The following is a 22,945-nucleotide window of genomic DNA, read 5'->3' on the forward strand; positions in this document are numbered from 1 at the left end:
TTTTTTTTTCAAAACGAAAAAGAAACAAAGGTTATTCAGCCATTCACCAATCATCGCATTCCATAAGCGCTTGAACTTAACAGTGACATTGATTTTTTTCATTTAAGAAAACCCTTTGTCCAATATTAATAAAGTTCTTACATTATCAAAGTTAATAAAGTATTTATCCATAAGTCGAAGACCAAAGTTAGCTAGCTTCTGTAGCTAGCCGTGGTGGACGTCTCATGTGCTCTTGATGTAGCTACTTGTACTTGTGGTTTGACTGGTTGCAAGTTGCAACGCCAAGACATAGTGCTTCGGCCAGTGGTCCACCAGACGATGACTCCATCCATGAAATGGTATCCATCATTTGAGGTGGTGATCTCAAGGTCCTCACATTTTTCGATGCTAAGCCCATGAAATTGTAACCGCTCATCTCATGACTGTTCTCATCGTATTTGAAAGGAGCAGCTTTTGAAATGTTTAGACGTGGCTTTGAGCCAAGTTTGTGAAAGGAGCAACATTTCCGAGTCCGACAACGTATTCGAATGACACAACTACAGCTGTTGATAAATTGCTTGTCGCTCCTATAAACTTGATAATTTTGTAACAAATTATGCTTCCCACAAGCTTTATTTTGGAGTATAAATCTTTTCAAATGGATTCCTTCCATCACTTAGAAAACAAATTAATTAATTCGCCCTAAACATTGGTCACATTAACACTTATTAGAACTCTTTTCTATAGTTGTCGAGCAGTTTATAACCTTAATCTCCATGCATATATTCCCACCTATCAACTTTACATAAAAATATTTTTTTATCATTGAGTTCAAGAATCTAATTCACATAGTATTCAATCGAGGAAAGATTTTTAAACAATTCTGAGAACTTACACTTTATAAAGAAATGACTGAGGATGGTATAATTTACTGACAAATAATTAGCATGCATCCAACAGCACCCAAGATTGCATGTTAGTTCAAGCACTAACTGAACTTAAAGCAAATTAAAAGGTATATGACAATTGCTTATTTTAGTATTGGGGATGATGACTATATACAGTGATGAAAATGCTTGAAACCTTCTTTACTGGGATAAGACATGGAACTGCATGTTGGAAGCTAATCTCATCAAGCATTGAAATCAACTTTGAATTCTTTCTTTTATTCTCACCGTCAACTCCAACACTAAGAGGATCATCAATAAAACTAGTAGCATTCAAATTCTGTAATATTGAGGACCCCATCAAAGAAGAACCAGAGTTATAGCAGCTTCATGAGATTGGAGTTATGCAAATGGATATCTGTTAGAATAGTGGCTAAAAACCATATATATGTGTAATTAAAATGCAGCTTCATGAGATCGGAGTTATAGCAGAATCGATGGAAGCAAGTTTGAAGAAGAAGAAGAAGAATGGAAGCAAGTTTGAAGAAGAAGAAGAGATTTGGAGATTTGATTTCCAGCTAGCAGAACTTCCGTTAGAGGGGGGAAGAAGAAGAAGAAGAGATCTCTGGAGATTTGATTTCCAGCTAGCAGAACTTCCGTTAGTGGGGGTAAGGGAACTAACGATTGAGGGACTAAAATATATTAAATTGATAATGTAAGAACCAAACTCATTTTTTTTCTGAATTGGTAACTGAAATCGGATGAGACAAAAATATAAGGGACTATCTTTATAATTTACCCTTGAAACTTTGAAACCACTCGATGCGTTTGTTTGTTAATTTAGGCCCTCTCAAGTAGCCCAATCCACCAAATATTTTTGATGAAATCAAGGTAACCCATCCATGTTAATTCACTTTTGATTTTAGGGTTAGGTTTATTAATAACTTGAATTCGAGTAGCTGTGTTTATATATATAATTATATAATAAGTTGAAAATTTTATGTTCAAGTTATTCAATGAAATTTTAAGTTATTCGATTGTATTTTATAAATCGATTTGAACATAAAGTTGGAGTCGAGTCGGAAAAATCAATTTAGCAAATCGGGTTTTTGCTCATCCCTACTTACATTGAACCAATTTAAAAGTTTAGTGGTATAATATATTACTTTTTTTAATAGTCTAGAGTGATTATAAGATATTATATATTCATAATCTTTCTTAGTCATTAACAACGTACACAAACTCTACAAATATAATTATTCGAACTCAAAACCTCTAAAAAAAACAACACTCACTTTAATCTTTAAGATTGTTGATTAGTTCATAATTATATTAATTTTTAATTTAAAGATGTAATCAATACAAACAGTAAAATTCAATGATATATAATACAATTTACCTTAAAAATGATGGAATTGGAAAGCGAAGCCAAGCGGAAGAGAACAAGAATTTACAGAAAAGCATCTTTGACCAATTGCAGAAATGAAGGAAACGACAATTGGGCGAGCCATTGGCAGCTACCGAGGAACTCATAAATAGTAATACATTGTGTAGGCCATGTTGGTTTTGTCAGCGGAAAAGAACGAAAACAAACAACGGTGTTGCGTTATAATTCATTTGATGAAAACCAAATTAAAACCCAAAAATCTTGGGACTGTGACAACTGCGAAACACAGTCCACTCGTCCTCTTCTGACAAAGAGAAAGAGTAGCCGACTCTAAATGGGGGTAAAGGACAAAGTGTGTTAAACTTATTGGAAATCAACCGATAACATCGGATCAGTATCAGACCCAATTCAAAGAATGTGCTACACTAGCAGACGAAATTGGCCATGGCTCCAATGAAGTTGGTCTAAAGCTAGAAAGCAAACACAAAGTCTGCAGGACTGGCAATTGTAAACATATTCATTTCATCATGATAAGGCTAAACCACTTAAACAAGTCTATATCTTGATTTGAGCTATATAGATCATGGATTAATTAAACTAATCCTTATTGGCATCCCCCTTCATGAAACTGTCAAGCTTGGATTGGATTCTTTGCTTTTTCTCTATTTCAGTAGCTCTCTGGTCTCTATGCCTTGTGTAAGCCTCAAAGAACTCCCTGTTCTCTTTTTCCAACTCATTCCACACTGTAACCAAGAAGAAGAAAATAAAGCTTATATAAGACCATTAATTTCTAGTCTTTATATCACACAATTTCCATGGAAAGAAAAAAAAAGATGAGTGGAACCTGTTGAAGTAATGACTGGTTTAACACTTGCATGCTTAGACAAAGCTTCCATGCACTCTTCTTTGCTCATGTTGAATATCAAGCACTCTTCTATAAGATGGTGCACCTGCATACATACATACATACATGATCATCATGGAAACAAATCATAACTGGATGGAAATTGTTATACTTACCATATGGATGTATGAAGCAGAAGAGTCATCCATGGTCATCAAATTATACGAAAATTAATTCTTAAAGAAGAGCTCTTCTGCTTACTACTGTTTAGGTTATAATATCTAAAGCTGGAAGAGTAGGAACCGAGTTAAGAAGGAAAAAAGATGAAGAAGAAACAAGATATATGATGTCACGGGTAGTTGGTTGGGTGGATCCAATGACCCACGTGGGACGATGCGTATGATTGGTGGGGATGGGATTTTATTACCAAGCACAACCCTCTTGTCCGAAGCTCCATTGTAGTATAGTATAGATAGAATTTTTGTCAAAAGATTGCAGGATTTGTTAATACCAATGCAACAAATAGAGAAGAGCAGGTATGGAACTAGTCAAACTCAGATCGTAGCTTGATTGCAAGATCCTGTACCGGCATTTAAGGATTAACCTCCACCTGACACAGAATGTAGCTTTAAAGAATAAAAAAAGACCTTGAAACAACTCAAGTTGCAAGATCAACAAAATAACCAATTGATTTGTTTTATAAGGACAATAGAACCATGCTGTGATAGGAAAAGAAAGAAAATAATCATATTCATGGTGATCTTCATCCATCCATCACTTTCATTTCCCTACAAACAGTGTGGAATCGAAGGTCAGAAGCAGCTGCTTCAAAATACGGCAAAACATCCATCTCGATTCAATAGTCTCTGTAAATGGTTCAGAGTCATTTATTTACATTTGTCTCAATATTAAGAATTCAAAATCTTTTGACTTACATCACAAATAATACCTATATTAACCTTTTCATCTAAGTATTTAAAGTATTATTTTATCAAAATAAATATCTAAAGTTATCATCTTATTCATCTATGTACGTAAATTATTTTCTGATTAAAATAAATACCTAAAATACAATACACTTTTTGTTTAAGTTATTAAAAGTTGATTTGTAATATTGATTAAAATATACTTTTAGTACCTAAAAGAAAAAAAGATTGTATAATTCAACCTCTACTTTGATAAAAAAAAACTTTAGATGTTTAGATACCAAAAAATATTTTAGATGCCTAAACGGAAAAGTTGATATACTTTATACATTTATTTAGGTATTTATTTGGGATATAAAACATCTTCTATTTTCGTTTATCTCAATTCAAAGGGTACATAATCACTTGTTTACGTTTGTACCGTAACCTAAGAAATTTTTAATTTGATCCTTCAACATGATATTTCAATCAAACAAGTCAACTCCCAATTACAATCATGACATGTTCTATGCAGACTCAAACTTTTACTCCCGGATGGGAGGAAAATATAATATAGAGGCAGTTTTTATAAATTCTTAAACCAACTTTTATATTGATCTTCTAGAATAACAGACCGCAAACCGGAAATTATCAGGTGGGTAACAATTCAAAGATGACTTACCGGAGAACGACAAACATGTTGGTGAAACGAAGAAAATGTGGGACTAACAAACAAAAAAATATGAATCGAACCTTCAGGAATGCGAATGGAGTATATACTATACAATATATGTGTATGTGATCAAGCAAATATATTTTTAAGACACAATGCCATTCCACATTTGCCTCAGTATGCAAGGTTGCTCGAACTCGTCATTTGACAAAGATCCCAATCTCCAATTACAGGGGATACCCGAGCCTTCTATGATCTCTTGTAAAAAATGGATGTCTTAGTGCTTCTCTAGCTTTAAGTCTCTCGACAGGATCATACCGAAGTAGCCCTTGCAAGAGATCAATCAAATCACCAGCAGAATGATCCACATGCTGCATTATTAAGTTCTGCAGCACATAAAACCAAAAAAAAAAATAATGAAGAGTGGTTTAGGAGTAGATGGAAAACAAAAAGGCTAGGGTCATGTCCCAAGTTCCGGAGGATATATCAACTTTAGAAACTAATGTAGGAGACGATACAGATGGACTCCAAATCATATGCCTAAATGATTCACAGGATGATAAAGAGCCTTGTCAGTAAATCCAATAAAATAATTCTGCCTTTTGATAATAGTCAATAAGATGAACACCAAATGCAGCAAATAGTTACCATCAATATCAGGTGAGTTCAGATAATTGCAAATGAGTTACAAAAGAAGAGCATACTCATGATAACATACCGGCAGACGGGGCAGTTTCCAAACTGCCTTCAGGCTTTCTCTTGAAGTTTCACCATCAGGCCAATCCAAACGTGCGCCCCTCCGGAAATATTTCTCAGCACGGAAGCTGCAACAATATCAGACAGAGTGTAAGAACTTCCTCAGCAACAAACTCAAAACGAGAACAAGCAACAGTCACTCTTACTCAGCTCTGACCACCATATGTTGGGGTAATGGCCCTAAAACCCTCTCCATCATGGCAAGATGCTCCAGGTTCTCATGAGTTTGGAAAAGTGCCTCACCCTGGAAGTAAAGTACAATCTTTAGATTCCAGCAGATCAATCATGAAAAATTTTAAGTTGGCATCTTATTTTATAATGAACATAACAAACAACATTCTAGCTACCTTAAAATGAGATTTATCTTCTAGAGGCTAGGTCATATTAAATGAGATTTATGTACTTGATTAATCTCTTGCATCATTTTTAATCTAATCAACTGATGACAAGTTCGAGAGGTTTCTAAAAGAGACTCATTTCCTCTTTCTAGAATATATAGTACTCTGCTCCAGCATTCAGTAACACCAATAAGGTACTAACTTATCTACAAATATTCACTTACAGAGCATAGTTCAACCAGTATGCAACCCACACTCCACAAGTCACAGGCATAGTTCCATCCAAGACCTGTAAAACTGACAAAACATGTCAAGAAAATGTGCACACATGCAAACACACACACAAAAAAAGCACATCTCAATTATGAAGATGATGATAACCAAGTATGACTTCTGGTGCACGATAATGTCGAGTTGACACCACATAGCTATGATCCTGGTGTTCAAATGTTGTACTCCCAAAATCAATCAGCTTTATTGCACTCGATTTTGGCAGGTTCTTAAAATAGGAACCATCTTTTGTAGAGTGTGATAAAAACTAGAGCACATAAAAGAACATTTTTCAAGAAATAAGAAATCAACGATGCCTCAGTTTTGAATTAAGCAATCCTCAATTATGCACACAATTGTCAAACAGCATGCCTAGGGAATAGAAAATTGAAGTAATACCTTATAATCTGGAACCTTTATATATTCGGAAGAAACAAGCAGAATGTTTTCTGGCTTCAAATCAGTGTGAATTAACCGCAAATCATGCATAACTGCACGTTAGCAAAAGAAAATTAATTAAGCTAACTAGAAACAAAACTAACAAAACTTTTAATCCTTTTTAGGGAAGGAAATACGTTATAATCATCAACCCCAGCTTGTCTAATCAAAACTAAGGTTTTCGATTTTTTTCAAGGAAAAAAGAGTAGAAACTTGCTAATAAATTAACTAATATTCCAGAGCTTTGCTTCATACTAAAAGGGGTTCCAAGTAAATATAATACAGATTATAAACAGTGCAAGAATTATCCACACACATGCTACAGACTCCAAAATTTGTTTGCCAAGCTCCCGAACAAGATCAATGGGAACTGAACGGTAGCTGTTTTTGCGGAGAAAATCATATAAGCTAGGTCCAAGCCTCTCAAATACCTGTTGAAACCATTTCAATTCATCCGCAAGTTTTTTTTATATCAAGGAATATTTAGGAATTAAAGAGCTTGCATTGCCCCCTCAAATTAATCAAATAACAAATACCAATAAATACTTACAATACAAATATGATTACGATAGTCAAACCAATTCCGTATTTGCACACAACTGCAAGGAATGAAACCACTTATACCATAATCACTTCAATTTCTACAATGAATAAGATAACAAAAAGGATGAGGACATCCTTACCGAGAACCACCAATATCATGCCTAGCAAGTCTTTGAAGAACATCAATTTCAATCATGGCAGCTTCACGATACTTATTTATGGAACGAACAATTTTAATGGCCACAACTTCTTGTTTTTCATTGTCAAAACATTCCAGAACTTGTCCAAATGTTCCTGCATATACGCAATCCACAGACCATAATCCATGTTAATCAACAATCCAAAATATCTACATGGATTAGAATATTCAAATGCTAATCAAATGGAAGCCGCTCCCCATAATTGCCAAACCAGGATTGAGAACGAGAATACTAACCTTCGCCCATTTTACTGAGAATCCTGTCTGCGAACATGAAGAAAAAAAGAATATAAGCGAACATGAAGAAAAAAAGAATATAAGCGAACAATTTGAATATGAGATAGATGGGGAAAAGATGCAATCGTAATCAAGGTGATTAACAACGATGACTACATAATTTCATTCAAAGATATTGTAATAGTTTAATATTTACCGTCCAAAAAAACGATTTAAGCATGTAGATATTATCAAATCCACATAAAAATATACTATGGTAAAATTTGCAGCAAGAGAGACAAAATTACATCGAGGAGTTAGGCTTTCTCCAACAGCAAAAACATAATGGCCATCTTTATCATCAGGTCTCCATGGAGGAGATCCATTAAGAGAAATTCCCCTGTAAAACATATTACTAGGAAATGAAAAATTAGATATCCCTCCATTCCCGAATTCCTGACCGCAATATATTGCTGGAAGAACCTGCAAAGCCAAAAGAACAAAATGAAAAATCACAAGGGAAAAAAACTCATTCCTCAAATCAAATAATAATTTCTTTACATGAAATATAAACAAAAGAAATTATTCCGAGTGTAGATCACTTCTCATTTCATTGCAATTAAATTTCCTATAATATTATTTACAATTTCTGAATCACAATATAAACATGATTTGATTGAAAATATGGAAAAATTACGGAATTTTGTTAAATAACCACATCAAAGCAAGACGTTGAAAATTACTATTATTCTGATAGTAATTCCCCATCATATAAGAGAAAATTCTGAAAAACTTCAACAAAAATAAAGGAGAAAAAAAAAGATAAACTTCTTTCTTTTACCTTAGGAGGAGGAAGAGGAGGCACATCCCATGTTAATCTGGGCCTTTTCCTGGGACGTTTATCCATAATCTTGTGAGGAAACTCTACTATCCTCTGCGTCTCCATTTTTTTCTTTCACTACTTTTTCTCTTTTTTTCAATCAATTCACGCTTAACTAAAAAAAATGAAGAACTCTCAGAATTTTTTATGCAAGAACTCGTAGATTTGACCTTATAATCCAAAAAGAATGGAGAGATCGATCGATTTGGGAGGTTTTTGAAACCCTAATCATTTTTTGGAAGGGAATAGATAGAGATGAGCTAAACTCCTAAGGCGGAGAGGATCTAACCCGGATAAGAGGTTAATTTAACTCTCGAGATTATCTATGGTTAAAGTGGGACCATCTTCGCTGCACTTCTTTTTCTTTTTCAAGGTGGGCCCCACCAGTTAATTGGTGCGTTTAGTTGACGCGTGGAGATTAGTTTGACCCCGAGAATCATTAATGAGTCGGGCTCACGAGAGTTGGTTTTGGAGTGAGATTATTAATTTTGGGATTGTCTCAGGAAATGCAGGTTAATATACGATTAATATATGGTATTACCGGATACATTAAAAGATATTTAATAAATTCGGTTTAGCGCTATCTATTATGTTGACAGACTAATAATATTTTAGATAGAAAACATGAAAAATTATTAAAATAATTGGTAACTGGTAAACTTTGATTATCGGTAAGTATCTATCCTTTTTATAAAAGTGTCCATACTTTCAACATATCAGATAAATTTTATCGATTTTGTCATAATGAAATTGATTTTGTCATATTTTTACTTGTTATATTGTAAAATATTTATCATTTTTATAAAAGTGTCCATACTTTTTTTACTGTGTAAAACATTAATTTAAGGTTATCTTTTAAGTAAGTTTTAAGATATTAATTTAGTAATTATAGGCGTCTAATGATTTATTTTTTACGTTACGGTATATATTATTATTAAATTAAAAACAATAAACATATATATTACATATTTATTATTATCTTTGGTTAATATTGTTAAATTTAAATTCTAAATAATATTTTATAAAATATCAAAACAATCAAATAATTTTTTGCGTAAATAAAATTATTAAATTAATATTGTAGGTGGAAAACATGAAACACTATTAAAAAAATTGAAACATAAATTACATAACTTTAAAAAAAGTATCGATCCTTTTTATAAAAAGTATGAACACTTTCAATATAATAGGTAAAAATATGATGTAATAGGTAGCGCATATATAATGTAATAGGTAGCGTTTATATAATGTAATAGGTAGTGCTTATATTGTAAAGTATCTATCCTTTTAATAAAAGTGTTCATACTTTTTTCACTGTGGAAAACAGTAATTTAAGGTTATCTTTTGAGTGAATTTTAAGATATTAATTTAGTAATTATAGGCGTCTAATGATTTATTTTTTACGTTAAGATATATATTATTATTAAATTAAAAACAATAAACATATATATTACATATTTATTATTATCTTTGGTTAATATTGTTAAATTTAAATTCTAAATAATATTTTTAAAATGTCAAAACAATCAAATAATTTTTTGTGTAAATGAAATTATTAAATTAATATTATAGGTTGAAAACATGAAACACTATTAAAAAAATTGAAACATAAATTACATAACTTTAAAAAAAGTATCGATCCTTTTTATAAAAAGTATTGACACTTTCAATATAATAGGTAAAAATATGATGTAATAAGTAGCGCTTATATAATGTAATAGGTAGCGTTTATATAATGTAATAGGTAGTATTTATATTGTAAAGTATCTATCATTTTTATAAAAGTGTCCATACTTTTTTCACTTTGGAAAACATTAATTTAAGGTTAGTTTTAAGATATTAATTTAGTAATTATAGGCGTCTAATGATTTATTTTTTATGTTACGGTATATATTATTATTAAATTAAAAACAATAAACATATATATTACATATTTATTATTATCTTTGGTTAATATTGGTAAATTTAAATTATAAATAATATTTTATAAAATATCAAAACAATCAAATAATTTTTTGTGTAAATGAAATTATTAAATTAATATTATAGGTGGAAAACATGAAACACTATTAAAAAATAAATGAAATATAAATTACATAACTTTAAAAAAAATATCGATCCTTTTTATAAAATGTATGGACACTTTCAATATAATAGGTAAAAATATGATGTAATAGGTAGCGCTTATATAATGTAATAAGTAGCGTTTATATAATGTAATAGGTAGTGCTTATATTGTAAAGTATCTATCCTTTTTATAAAAGTGTCCATACTTTTTTCAATGTGGAAAACATTAATTTAAGGTTAGTTTTAAGATATTAATTTAGTACTTATAAGCGTCTAATGATTTATTTTTTACGTTACGGTATATATTATTATTAAATTAAAAACAATAAACATATATATTACATATTTATTATTATCTTTGGTTAATATTGTTAAATTTAAATTCTAAATAATATTTTATAAAATATCAAAACAATCAAATAATTTTTTGTGTAAATGAAATTATTAAATTAATATTGTAGGTGGAAAACATGAAACACTATTAAAAAAATTAAAACATATATTACATAACTTTAAAAAAAGTATCGATCATTTTTATAAAAAATATGGACACTTTCAATATAATAGGTAAAAATATGATGTAATAGGTAGCACTTATATAATGTAATAGGTAGCGTTTATATAATGTAATAGGTAGTGTTTATATTGTAAAGTATCTATCATTTTTATAAATGTGTCCATACTTTTTTCACTGTGGAAAACATTAATTTAAGGTAAGTTTTAAAATATTAATTTAGTAATTATAGGCGTCTAATGATTTATTTTTTACGTTACGGTATATATTATTATTAAATTAAAAACAATAAACATATATATTACATATTTATTATTATCTTTGGTTAATATTGTTAAATTTAAATTCTAAATAATATTTTATAAAATATCAAAACAATCAAATAATTTTTTGTGTAAATGAAATTATTAAATTAATATTGTACGTGGAAAACATGAAACACTATTAAAAAATTGAAACATAAATTACATAACTTTAAAAAAAGTATCGATCATTTTTATAAAAAAAATGGACACTTTCAATATAATAAGTACAAATATGATGTAATAAGTAGCGCTTATATAATGTAATAGGTAGCGTTTATATAATGTAATAGGTAGTGCTTATATTGTAAAGTATATATCCTTTTTATAAAAGTGTCCATATTTTTTTCATTGTGGAAAATATTAATTTAAGGTTAGTTTTAAGATATTAATTTAATAATTATAGGCGTCTAATGATTTATTTTTTACGTTACGGTATATATTATTATTAAATTAAAAACAATAAACATATATATTACATATTTATTATTATCTTTGGTTAATATTATTAAATTTAAATTCTAAATAATATTTTATAAAATATCAAAACAATCAAATAATTTTTTGTGTAAATGAAATTATTAAATTAATATTGTACGTGGAAAACATGAAACACTATTAAAAAAAATTGAAACATAAATTACATAACTTTTTAAAAAAATATCGATCCTTTTTATAAAAAGTATTGACACTTTCAATATAATAAGTAAAAATATGATGTAATAAGTAGCGCTTATATAATGTAATAGGTAGCGTTTATATAATGTAATAGGTAGTGCTTATATTGTAAAGTATCTATCCTTTTTATAAAAGTGTTCATACTTTTTTCATTGTGGAAAATATTAATTTAAGGTTAGTTTTAAGATATTAATTTAGTAATTATAGGCGTCTAATGATTTATTTTTTACGTTACGGTATTTATTATTATTAAATTAAAAACAATAAACATATATATTACATATTTATTATTATCTTTGGTTAATATTGTTAAATTTAAATTCTAAATAATATTTTATAAAATATTAAAACAATCAAATAATTTTTTGTGTAAATGAAATTATTAAATTAATATTGTAGGTGGAAAACATGAAACACTATTAAAAAAATTGAAACATAAATTACATAACTTTAAAAAAAGTATCGATCTTTTTAATAAAAAAGATCGATACTTTACAATATATCAGGTAAAAATATGATGTAATAGGTAGCGCTTATATAATATAATAGGTAGCGCTTATATTGTAAATTATCTATCCTTTTTATAGAAGTATCCATACTTATTTCACTGTGGAAAACATTAATTTAAGGTTATCTTTAGAGTGAGTTTTAAGATATCAATTTAGTAATTATATGTATCTAATGATTTATTTTTTATGTTACGATATATATTATCATTAAATTAAAAACAATAAACATATATATTACATATTTATTATTATCTTTGGTTAATATTGTTAAATTTAAATTCTAAATATTATTTTATAAAATATCAAAACAATCAAATAATTTTTTGTGAAAATGAAATTATTAAATTAATATTGTAGGTGGAAAACATGAAACACTATTAAAAAATTGAAACATAAATTACATAACTTTAAAAAAAGTATCGATCCTTTTTATAAAAAGTATGGACACTTTCAATATATTATAATGTAATAGGTAAATTTGTAAAGTTATCGGTATAAATATACCAATTTACTTATAAAATAGGTCAATATAAGCGCTACCTATTACATTATATAAGCGTTACCTAATATGTTATTGTACTTTATAATATTTCCGGTTAAATAATATAACATAACCAGTCTAAATTTTAACCGGTCACTTGTTTAACCGGTCACGCCGTATATTAACCGTTTTTTAGGGGCCCACCGCAGAACTACCCATTAATTTTAGTTACACTAAATTATTATTTTTTAAATCATTATTAGTATTATATTTTGATTTTATTTTGGTCACTTATAGTTAAAAATTTAACTGACTTGTTATCATAAGTTAATGTCATATTATCATTGAAAAAATTATCGCATCATCAGTTTTGTTATTTTTTTAACATCGGATGACTAAAACAAAACCAAAATATAACGTTAGTGATAATTTTGAAGAAAAAAAATTGTTGAGTGACCAAAAAGGAACTAAAGTGATAATTGGGTTATTAGATACATTGTTTACCTTTTTTTCAAATTGAAAAGGAGCATAAAAGTATAGATAGTATTCGATCGGGTTAAGTCGGGTCAAAAAATTAAGTTAATTGAATTTGGTGAATCCTATTTTATAATTTGAACTTTATTTGTATTTTTTTTTTCAAGTCAGTCAACTTATTCTTCTTTTTAAATTTAATGTAAATATTTATAATATTATGGTACTAATTGATTCTAATTTAAATGAATTTATATATATATATAACTTAATATAAAAATAAGTGTTCAAACTATATCTTTTTTTCATTTAGGTGCCAAAACTATTTTTCAGTCAAACAAACATTATCACTTTAAGTGTTTCGATCGTAACGATCATTAAAAGTATCAATTAAATGATGTGTTACATTTTATATTTTTTATTTAAGAATTAAAGAAAAACAATTCCCCTCCCTCGTGCCTTACCCCTTCCCCTTCACTCCCCCCTCTCCCTTTCCCCCCAGCAGTTCTTGGTCGTTCCTCTCCCTTCCTTCCATGAGAAAAATCAACTCTTTCTCCATCCAATAAATTTAGGGTTAGGGATTAAGATCTCATCCATTGATTTTAGGGTAAGGGTTTAGGAGTTTATGAATTTAGATGTTAGTGATGACAAAAAAGATGATGGCTAGTTCGTGGATGGACGGTGATAGAGACAGTGACTGAAAATGACTAAAAATGAGAACTAAAATTAAAATGTTTAGGATTTTAGAGTTTTTATTATAATTTTAAAGAAATTTTGAATTTTTTTTATTTTCATGTTTTTTAAATAAATTCTTTTTAAAAAAAATAAGTGTGACACGTGTGACTTAACGAAATTTTTTAACGGTGGTTACAACCGAGGCACTTAAAATGTAACGTTAGACACATGGATTGACCGAAAAAAAACTTAGATACCTAAATGGGAAAAATGTATAATTTGGACACCTTCTTTTTACTAAGCCTATATATATATTCTCCGTGTTTTTTATATGTATATATATATATATATATATATATATATATATATATATATATATATATATATATATATCATACAGAGTTGAAGGATTCAACTCGAATTTAAAAATCAATGTATTAAATACTAATTTTTTTTAGTTTTTCAAGTTACTTGAGTCATATTTTATAACCCAAATTTTATTTAAAACTTTTTAATCAAATCAAAATTTTTAACGAACTACAATATCAAGGTGCATTCTTCTCTTTAGGCCTGTAAACGAACCGAACAAACACGAACGAGGGTATATTCATGTTCGTTCGTTTAACTTTAACCGAACAAATGAACTGTAACATCCTTAAACTGGGTTAGTGACCAAATTGTAAAATTTCAGAATTTGGTGATTTAAGCATAATAGTTGAATAGTTCAATGATTTATTTCAAAATATTTCCTGAAATTTGTTAGTAATTATCAAAGGAATTAAAGGGCAAAATGGTCATTTGACAAGAAAGATATTTTCCCCCTTTATATGAATGATTCATGTGGGGAGGGAAGAGAGTTATCTTCTTCCTCTTGCTTTCTTCTTCTCCAACGTGCCCAAGCTAGAACAAAGGTGAGTTTTCTATTTTGTTGATTATTAGCTGAAATTTAAGTTGGGTTTTGATCATTAGATAATAACTAAGCTTAAGGAAAGCTTAAGTTATCTTAAAATCAAAAGATAAAGGAGTTAGAGAATATTAAAGATTTGGAGTTCTTGAGTGAAATCTTGAAATAGAGTTGATAAGTTGAATTTGAAGTTAAATTTGACTTGTCATCAGCTTAATTAGGAGATATGAAGTGATAGAATTGGATTTAAAATATGTTGAAAATTGGGTATGATTCTTGAAGTTCATAAAGAGGAGAGGATTTTGAGGTTTAAGATGAAATAAATGGATATAAATGAGTTTAAGCATGTATATGTGAGTTAGGAATATGAAAGGGAATGAAACATGAAGTATTGAAACTGAAAATAGTGAATTTTCGTGTTTGAATAATGATTTTCTGGGAAAAATTTATAGATTTCAATAGGGGTACCGATACTCTAGGGAAAGGTATCGATACCCCCTAAAGGAAAAAGTGAATATGGGTCTATTAAATTCGTTTAAGCTATTAGTATAAAATTACAAGGTGTAGATATCTGATAATTACCTTAAAATGTATGGTTATGTAGATATTGAATATGAGTGAGTTCCGGAACAATTGAAGAATTAGGATCAAATCAAACCAAGCAAAGCTAAGTTGAGTGCAATTTAATTTGTACTTATATTATCGAATCAATATTGGCTTGCGATGAGCCAGTGACGGAGTTAGTATGGTAAGAAGTGACTCCTAGAATGTTATTTGATATGTAAATTTTTATGTGTGTGCATGAGTACATGAAAACGAGTATAGGTTATTATATATGAAATTATAATATAAGATATGTGTAATACATGAAAATGTGATATAAGTTGTGTAATAAACCATGTGAATGGATATAAATAATTAGGAGAATAAATGAAAAAGTGAGATAAAATAAGTAGTATTTACTTATAAGGTAATAGGAGATTATGTGAACAAATAGTATTGATAAGGCACATAAGACTACATGTTTATCTTTTAATGTAATAAAAGTGATATATGTGATGTATTGGAAACACATAAGAACAAGAAATGACATGATTTGTATGATGTATGAATTCATGAGTAAAGGCATATGAGAATATGATTTGTACGCATTATATGCCATGTGAACATAAGAGGATAGAGCATGAATTATATGATATGAGATATATGAGAAAAGGTACATGTAATATGAGAATTGACATGAACTACGTGAAAAGAAACTACATGATTACATGTATATGTGAACGAAGCTATGAGCTTATATGAAAATGTGAAATGATAAATAATAATGCCCATGTTATATGTCATGAGGGCTAGAGGTATAGTTGGCATGCCAAGAGTCGAGGGTTTTATGTGGTCCTTCAGGACATATATGTAATTCTATGGAACATATATGTGGTACTTTGGTACACTTATTTGGTCCGTTGTATTATGTATATGGTTCTTAAGGAGTGGTCCTTCGGGACATAGTGATCCTTCGGGACATATACAGTGGTCCTTCGGGATATAGTGGTCATTCGGGACAAATATTCGGTGCCCCTAGTGGGAATTTATTCGAGTTGTGGTGACAACATTCGTGCACAACCTCAATGTACTCATTTACCTCATGTTCTCAATAATGTACATGGGCAATACAAAGATAAAGTGAAGTGAAACTTGCATAAGACGATAAATTTCATATATGCATGACATGATCATATATGTTATAGTGTAATGGATACATGTAGGTTATAATGTTACGATTGAACGGTAAGAGTGTATGTTTCATGAATTCATTGTTATATATTTTATTATGCCTCACTAAGTCTATGATTTAACGTGTAAGTGATTTACACGTAGGTACCAAGAATCATGAATAGGAGAAATAGGAGTGGCAAGAACAACAACACTGCTAGAAGATCAGATCAGAAGTAACTGATAGAGTATGTATTTTGATTGTATATAGTATGTTGGCATGTAAGAAATGTTTTAGTACGAACGCTCTGATCGACTTTTCTAATGTTTTAAACATATATATGTAAATGGTAATTTTGTATAGCGATGAAATGATAAATTTTAAGAATTTATGTATGTTTTACGGAAGTACTGTAGCAGTACTGTAGCAAGGTATCGATACCTTGTAGCAGGGTATCGGTACCCTGTCAGCAATCTGGAAAATTTTTAACATTTGGCACTGTTCACGGTACAGTTCATATCATATAGTACTGTTCATAAATACGTTTTTGACTTGAATTTTTATAATGAAACACAATTTAATGAATATAATCATATTTTCTTAAAATGAGTTCAAATGTTTTGATATTTTGTAAGAATATCGTTTTTAAAAGTTAATGTGACATCTCGGACTCGTATCCGGGTCGGGTACGGGTTGGGGTGTTACATGTACCAACACGAACATAAACGAACAAAAAAATTCTTGTTCATGTTCGTTTGTTAAGGAATGTAGCTTGTTCGTGTTCGTTCGTTAAGGAATGTAGCTTATTCGTGTTCGTTCATATAAATGATAAACAAACACAAATGAACGAACATAAACGAACAGATGTAAACGAACATAAACAAACACAAACGAACGGATGTAAACGAACACAATAAATGAACGTAAACGAACACAAACGAACAAACATAAACGAACACAATAAATGAACATAAACTAACGTAAACAAACATAAATGAAAATATATTTTTCCTTCCTTACAATTTTAGGATTATATTTTATTTAATTGTTTTGAGCTTTTTTTTATTGTATTTAAAATTAATTGAATTTTAAAATATTTATGGGTATCAGATTAAAACTTATTGGACTTTAATATTTTAAATGGGTCTAGAGAGATTGGGCTAAACATAGATAAACACACATAAACGAACATAAATGAACGAACATAAACAAACGTATTATCGAACGTCCACGAACGTAAATGAATGAGCGAGCTCTCTGTTCATGTTCGTTCATTTAATTAAACGAACACAAAATCTTGTTCATGTTCGTTCGTTTAATAAATAAACGAACATAAATGAATTTTCATTCAAACGGTTTACAAACGGTTCGTTGAACGTTCGATTCATTTACACGTATACTCATCTTGCATCGATAGTTAGCAAGGGGTAGATTAACTTAAGGTTATTCTAAAATTATTAAATTATTTTATTGACCTTAGGCTAGATTTGTTTTAGATGAATATGTGTTTTTATTCCAAACCAAACTTAACATACAAAACCTCCCTACAAAATAACATAGGCAGAGAACAAACATGTACACACAACAAAGGGAAAAAAAACCCTGCAATAAGATTAAAATAAATAAAATCACCCTATGAACCGGAACCAACAATGCCACAGTTTCACAGAGCAATAAAAATCATACCCCTAAATATATACACTCATTCAGGGGAAAAAACAAACCCCCTGCAACAAAAATTAAAAAGAATGAACAAAACTACCCTATAGACCAGAACCATCTATGCCCCAAGCTCCGCAGAGCAATCTATTACCAGACCCCTAGCTTTAATCTTCATGCCATAAAACCTCATTCTCACAAACTCCCTAATTTACAATCCAATGTCATCAACAACCATAACCCTACTTTGAAAAATCTTACGATTCCTAAACACAAGCCACCAAACAGTTCCAGGCCAGTTTCAAAAGAGCCGAGAGCAGAGCCCTCCATTTCAAATGGTGACAAGCCCAATGAAACTCGTGTTCCCAATCCAGAACTCCCTCCACAGCTGACAAGTCTGGAGAATATCATCCCACACGGCCTTGGAAAAGCCGCAGTTGAAAAACAAATAGTCCCTCGTTTCCTGCTCACTTGAACAAAAAACCCACAAACCATCAACAAACATACCAAAGAAAATGAGTCAGGTTTTAGTAGGCAATCTATCAAGGATCGTCATCCAAAAAGTATCGAAAACCTTGAAAATATGCCTCAGATGCCACACAAGCCTATCCCAAGCTGTTTTTTCACGCCTTACCCTCAACTCATTATAAATCCATGAGCAGAGGAGCAAGGAACCCCAGCAACCCCTGGACCAACATAGCCTTTGGATGAATCCGTAACAAATTCCTCCAAGTCCAACAGCTGTTTTGGGAACACGATAATAACCAAAAAGAAATATTTTTTATAATATAAACATGAATCCAAGCTACCCAAATATATCCATTTTTAAGCAACAACTTCCGAATCAACCCAATCATGTGAGCTTGATTCCAAGTCTTCAAATCCTTAGGCTAGTTTCGTCGAGTGATATGTGCACTTTTTCCCTTCACTGAATATATGGCATACCCGTCCTTTAAGGAAGTCTCATAGTCCTTCACCGAAACACTTATTGGATGATCATTTTTCGAGTTATCATTGTCGCGATCATCTTTCGGGTGGGCCCGAAATTAGGCTTCAACTTGGATAAAACGAATTGGAGTTGTCGCCGATCATTTTAAAACAAATGGGTTGATCGGATACCTTATTTCTTACCAGATATGCATCTTACCAAAGATATGTCGGATTCGGGAGTCGGTTACAGTCAAGGAAGGGTTAACACCCTTGAACTGCACTTTCGGTACTACGTAATTTCCAGTTATCTTAAATTAAGAAAAATGTAATTTAAACTAAAAGGTAAAAAATACGATCCGAGTTACTTACCTCTAATTAATTGAAATACCCTTAAAAGATAAAAATGTTAGATTCGTAGTGCAGTATAAAATCGATTTAAGATAGCAAGTGTGCAATTATGAAAATAATAAACAAAACAAAAAAAAAGGAAAAATAATAGAACAAGTAAAAAATTAATAATAAACAAAATAAAAAAATGGCAAAAAAACAAAGATAAAGATAAAGGAAAAAACTAATGGAATAAAAAACACGAAAAAAATAAAAGAAATTAAAAAAATGAATAAAAATAATGTGTATATATATAATGTGAGAAAAAAATAAACAAAAGCAAAAGAAAGAAAATAATAAAGAAAACAAAATAAGGGGCTCCACTATATTAATGCACCGAAGAAAAAAAAACATATTTGATCAAAAAGAGGGGACATAGGGGCCTACAAAGAAAAACAAGTTAGATAATATATATATATATAATATAGTACTTAATATAAAAAATACTAAAATATATATAACGGTATTTAAATAAAAAAGGGGAAAATAATGATAATATATATATATATATATATTAAGATATTAGTAAAACAAATAAATAAATAAAAATGAAATATGTGTATATATATACATAAATAAAACATCTAAAAATATGAGGGAAAATATAAAAATAATAAATAAGGAAAAAGTCCAAAAATATAAAAGATAATAAAAAATAAAAATAATATATATATATAGTAAACAAATATGACATATATAATAATAATAATAAAGGACTAATTTAGAATCAAATCAAAATTAAAAGGTCCAATTAAAAAAGAAAATTGGTGCAGAAGCAAAATTCAGGATCAAAATAAAATGTTAAAAAAGAAGAGTGATCGAAAACGAATTTCCCCTCTTTATTTCAGAAACACACGGGTCTAGAGGGCTTGGATCGGGTCAGCGGGTCTCCAGTCGGATTGTATAAAGCCCAAATCTTGGCAAAAACCCTCATTTTTCTCATCTTCAAACCAAGAGACCCCCATTTAAAAAAATACTCTCAACTGTTCATCATTCTAATGAACAACCACCCCATTTTCCAGAACATGGCCACCGCGCCGCCTCGCCGGTCATCGGCGGTGAAAGTAAAAAATTTTGCGTTTTTCAAAAAGATTTTCCTTCCCTCTCTTCAAATATCAAAATTGTTTTTTCAAAAACTCGACGTGGAAGCGTAGATCTAAAAAACAAATCTCGAACTTTTTTGTTATTTTTGAATGTTTTTTGGGTCAAGAGCAAGCGAAAACATCACATACATCCTAATAATAACCGAAACAAAAAGTAAAAATGTTACATTTTTTTATTACTTTCGAACGCTACAAGTGCTCAAATTTTTGTGTATTTTTTGAGTATTTTCCGTGTATATTCATGTGTTAATAGTGTTGATTACATCTCTATTTATAATCTAAAAGAGTCCCATTTATTGAGAGTTTAACTTGGACTGGAATTCTTATTATTGCATGTTCGTTTGTTGGTGATGGTTGTTACCGAGGAAATCGTCGGATGATTCGAGGTTGGTGGCATGTAGCCATGAAGATCGGAGTGGGGCTCCCCTTAGCTGCTACGGTGCTAGTGAGAATATGAGTTAGGGTTTGTAAACCCTAACTATTTCGGTTCAGTTCGGGTTAGACCACTACATTCGGGTTGGGTCTTGGACTGTTTCTGGGCTGCTTGTTTTGTAAACGGGCCTGCAACTTTGTACATGGGCCTCGGGGTGTTTGGTTTTGGGTCTGTAAACAAAGAAAGAAAAAATGTAACATAAATATATGTATCCTTAATATAATAATAAAATATAAATGAAATCGGACGAAAATGCGTGGCTACAGTTGCCCCTCTTTGTCATTTTTTCGTGGAACAAAAAATAGGACAAAGATAAAAAGACGCAAATTTTCGTTCGATGGAGTTGAAAAATTGACTCTGAAAGAATAACTCCCTGTCGAATTGAGTTGCGGATGACTCTTCTATTGTGAAGTCCAGTTCATCTTGAAATGATTTGGAATTGAATCCGTAGTTCGAAATTTGGACCGGAATGTGGCTTCTTGTTGCCAAATTCTTCTTCTTGATTTAAAGACATTGGTTTAAAAATTCGTCTGGAAAATAGTTCCTTAACTCCACCATGTGGTTGATAGTCTCTTAAAATTGAACTCATAAATCTTCGTTGACATATAACTTTTCTCGAGTTAAGCTACGTTGCACTACGCTAAGAGATTGCCCCAGATCTTCTTCTTGACTCAAAGACCTTGGCTTCAACCAAAAAGTATTTTTTTGATGATGTGTCATCGAGCTGAATGGAATCGAACTCGACGGTTTTTATTGACAAATAACCCTTCTCGCCTTGAGTTATGTTGTTAATTTGATGTGCCTTTGAGCCGAGTGTAATAGAACTCGAAGGTATTTTGGTGGCAGATTGTCCTTCTTGCCTTGAGCTATGCTGCAAATGATGTGCCTTTAAGTTGAGTGTAATCGAACTCGAAGGTTTTTTGGTGGCAGATAGCCCTTCTTGCCTTGAGCTATGCTGCAAATGATGTGCCTTTGAGTTGAGTGTAATCGAACTTGAAGGTCTTTGTTGATAGATAACCCTTCTAACCTTGAGTTATGCTGCAAATGATATGCCTTTGAGCTGAATGTAATCGAACTCGAAGGTCTTTTGGTGGCAGATAACCCTTCTTGCCTTGAGTTATACTGCAAATGATGTGCCTTTTGAGCTGAGTGTAATTGAACTCGAAGGTCTTGGCTGGAAGATAACCCTTCTTGCCTTGAGATATACTGCAAATGATGTGCCTTTGAGTTGAATGTAATCGAACTCGAGGGTCTTTTGATGGCAGATAGCCCTTCTCGCCTTAAGCTATGCTGCAAATGATGTGACTTTGAGCTGAGTTTAATCGAACTTGAAGGTATTTTGTTGATAGATAACCCTTATCGCCTTGAGTTATGCTGTAAATGATGTGTCTTGGAGCTGAGTGTAATCGAACTCGAAGGTCTTTTGGTGACAGATTGTAACACCCCCAACCCGTACCTGACCCGGATACGAGTCCGAGGTATCATATTGACCAGACAAAGCATATACTTTTATAAAACAAACCATAGAAAATTTAAAACTTCTATTCTATAAGAAATTCTTTTACATAAACGTCTCAAAAACCTTAACAGACTCCATCAAAGTGTACATATTTAGTGACTTAGTTATATGTCAACATACTAAATTATATGATATGTCGTACTTTACAAAAATATTTCTGATCTGAACTTTGCGTGGAGATATACTGCTTTACGGATCCTAAGCTTGATCTTATGATTGATCCACACCTACGTGTAAGACACTTACACGCTAAGTCATAGACTTAGTGAGACATGTAAATATAT

At 30.6% G+C, this 22,945-nt stretch overlaps 2 protein-coding genes across 3 annotated transcripts; both read right to left on the reverse strand.

Moving 5' to 3' along the window:
* Nucleotides 1-2,478: 2,478 nt before the first annotated feature.
* LOC120188218 lies at nucleotides 2,479-3,391 on the reverse strand. The gene is made up of 3 exons (XM_039191717.1): nucleotides 3,274-3,391; nucleotides 3,098-3,203; nucleotides 2,479-2,996 (listed from the first exon to the last, which is right to left on the reverse strand). Exons 1-3 carry the CDS (start codon nucleotides 3,310-3,312, stop codon nucleotides 2,851-2,853), a joined length of 291 nt encoding a protein of 96 aa, XP_039047648.1. The 5' UTR covers nucleotides 3,313-3,391; the 3' UTR covers nucleotides 2,479-2,850.
* Nucleotides 3,392-4,725: 1,334 nt separating this feature from the next.
* On the reverse strand, nucleotides 4,726-22,705 carry LOC120188215 (serine/threonine-protein kinase AFC1-like). 2 transcript variants are annotated; one of them, XM_039191715.1, is made up of 14 exons: nucleotides 22,696-22,705; nucleotides 15,377-15,380; nucleotides 8,277-8,424; nucleotides 7,744-7,918; nucleotides 7,457-7,483; nucleotides 7,161-7,314; nucleotides 7,028-7,076; nucleotides 6,794-6,908; nucleotides 6,439-6,530; nucleotides 6,151-6,307; nucleotides 5,994-6,058; nucleotides 5,578-5,675; nucleotides 5,394-5,499; nucleotides 4,726-5,061 (listed from the first exon to the last, which is right to left on the reverse strand). In XM_039191715.1, exons 3-14 carry the CDS (start codon nucleotides 8,379-8,381, stop codon nucleotides 4,903-4,905), a joined length of 1,302 nt encoding a protein of 433 aa, XP_039047646.1. In that variant the 5' UTR covers nucleotides 8,382-8,424; nucleotides 15,377-15,380; nucleotides 22,696-22,705; the 3' UTR covers nucleotides 4,726-4,902. The 2 variants fall into 2 exon arrangements, with proteins under 2 accessions (XP_039047646.1, XP_039047645.1); XM_039191714.1 differs by lacking the exons at nucleotides 15,377-15,380; nucleotides 22,696-22,705 and having other exon boundaries at nucleotides 8,277-8,590.
* Nucleotides 22,706-22,945: the final 240 nt, after the last annotated feature.

This window comes from Hibiscus syriacus, unplaced genomic scaffold (assembly GCF_006381635.1).
Source record: "Hibiscus syriacus cultivar Baekdansim isolate YM2019G1 unplaced genomic scaffold, ASM638163v2 tig00116939_pilon, whole genome shotgun sequence".
Taxonomy (NCBI): Eukaryota; Viridiplantae; Streptophyta; class Magnoliopsida; order Malvales; family Malvaceae; genus Hibiscus; species Hibiscus syriacus.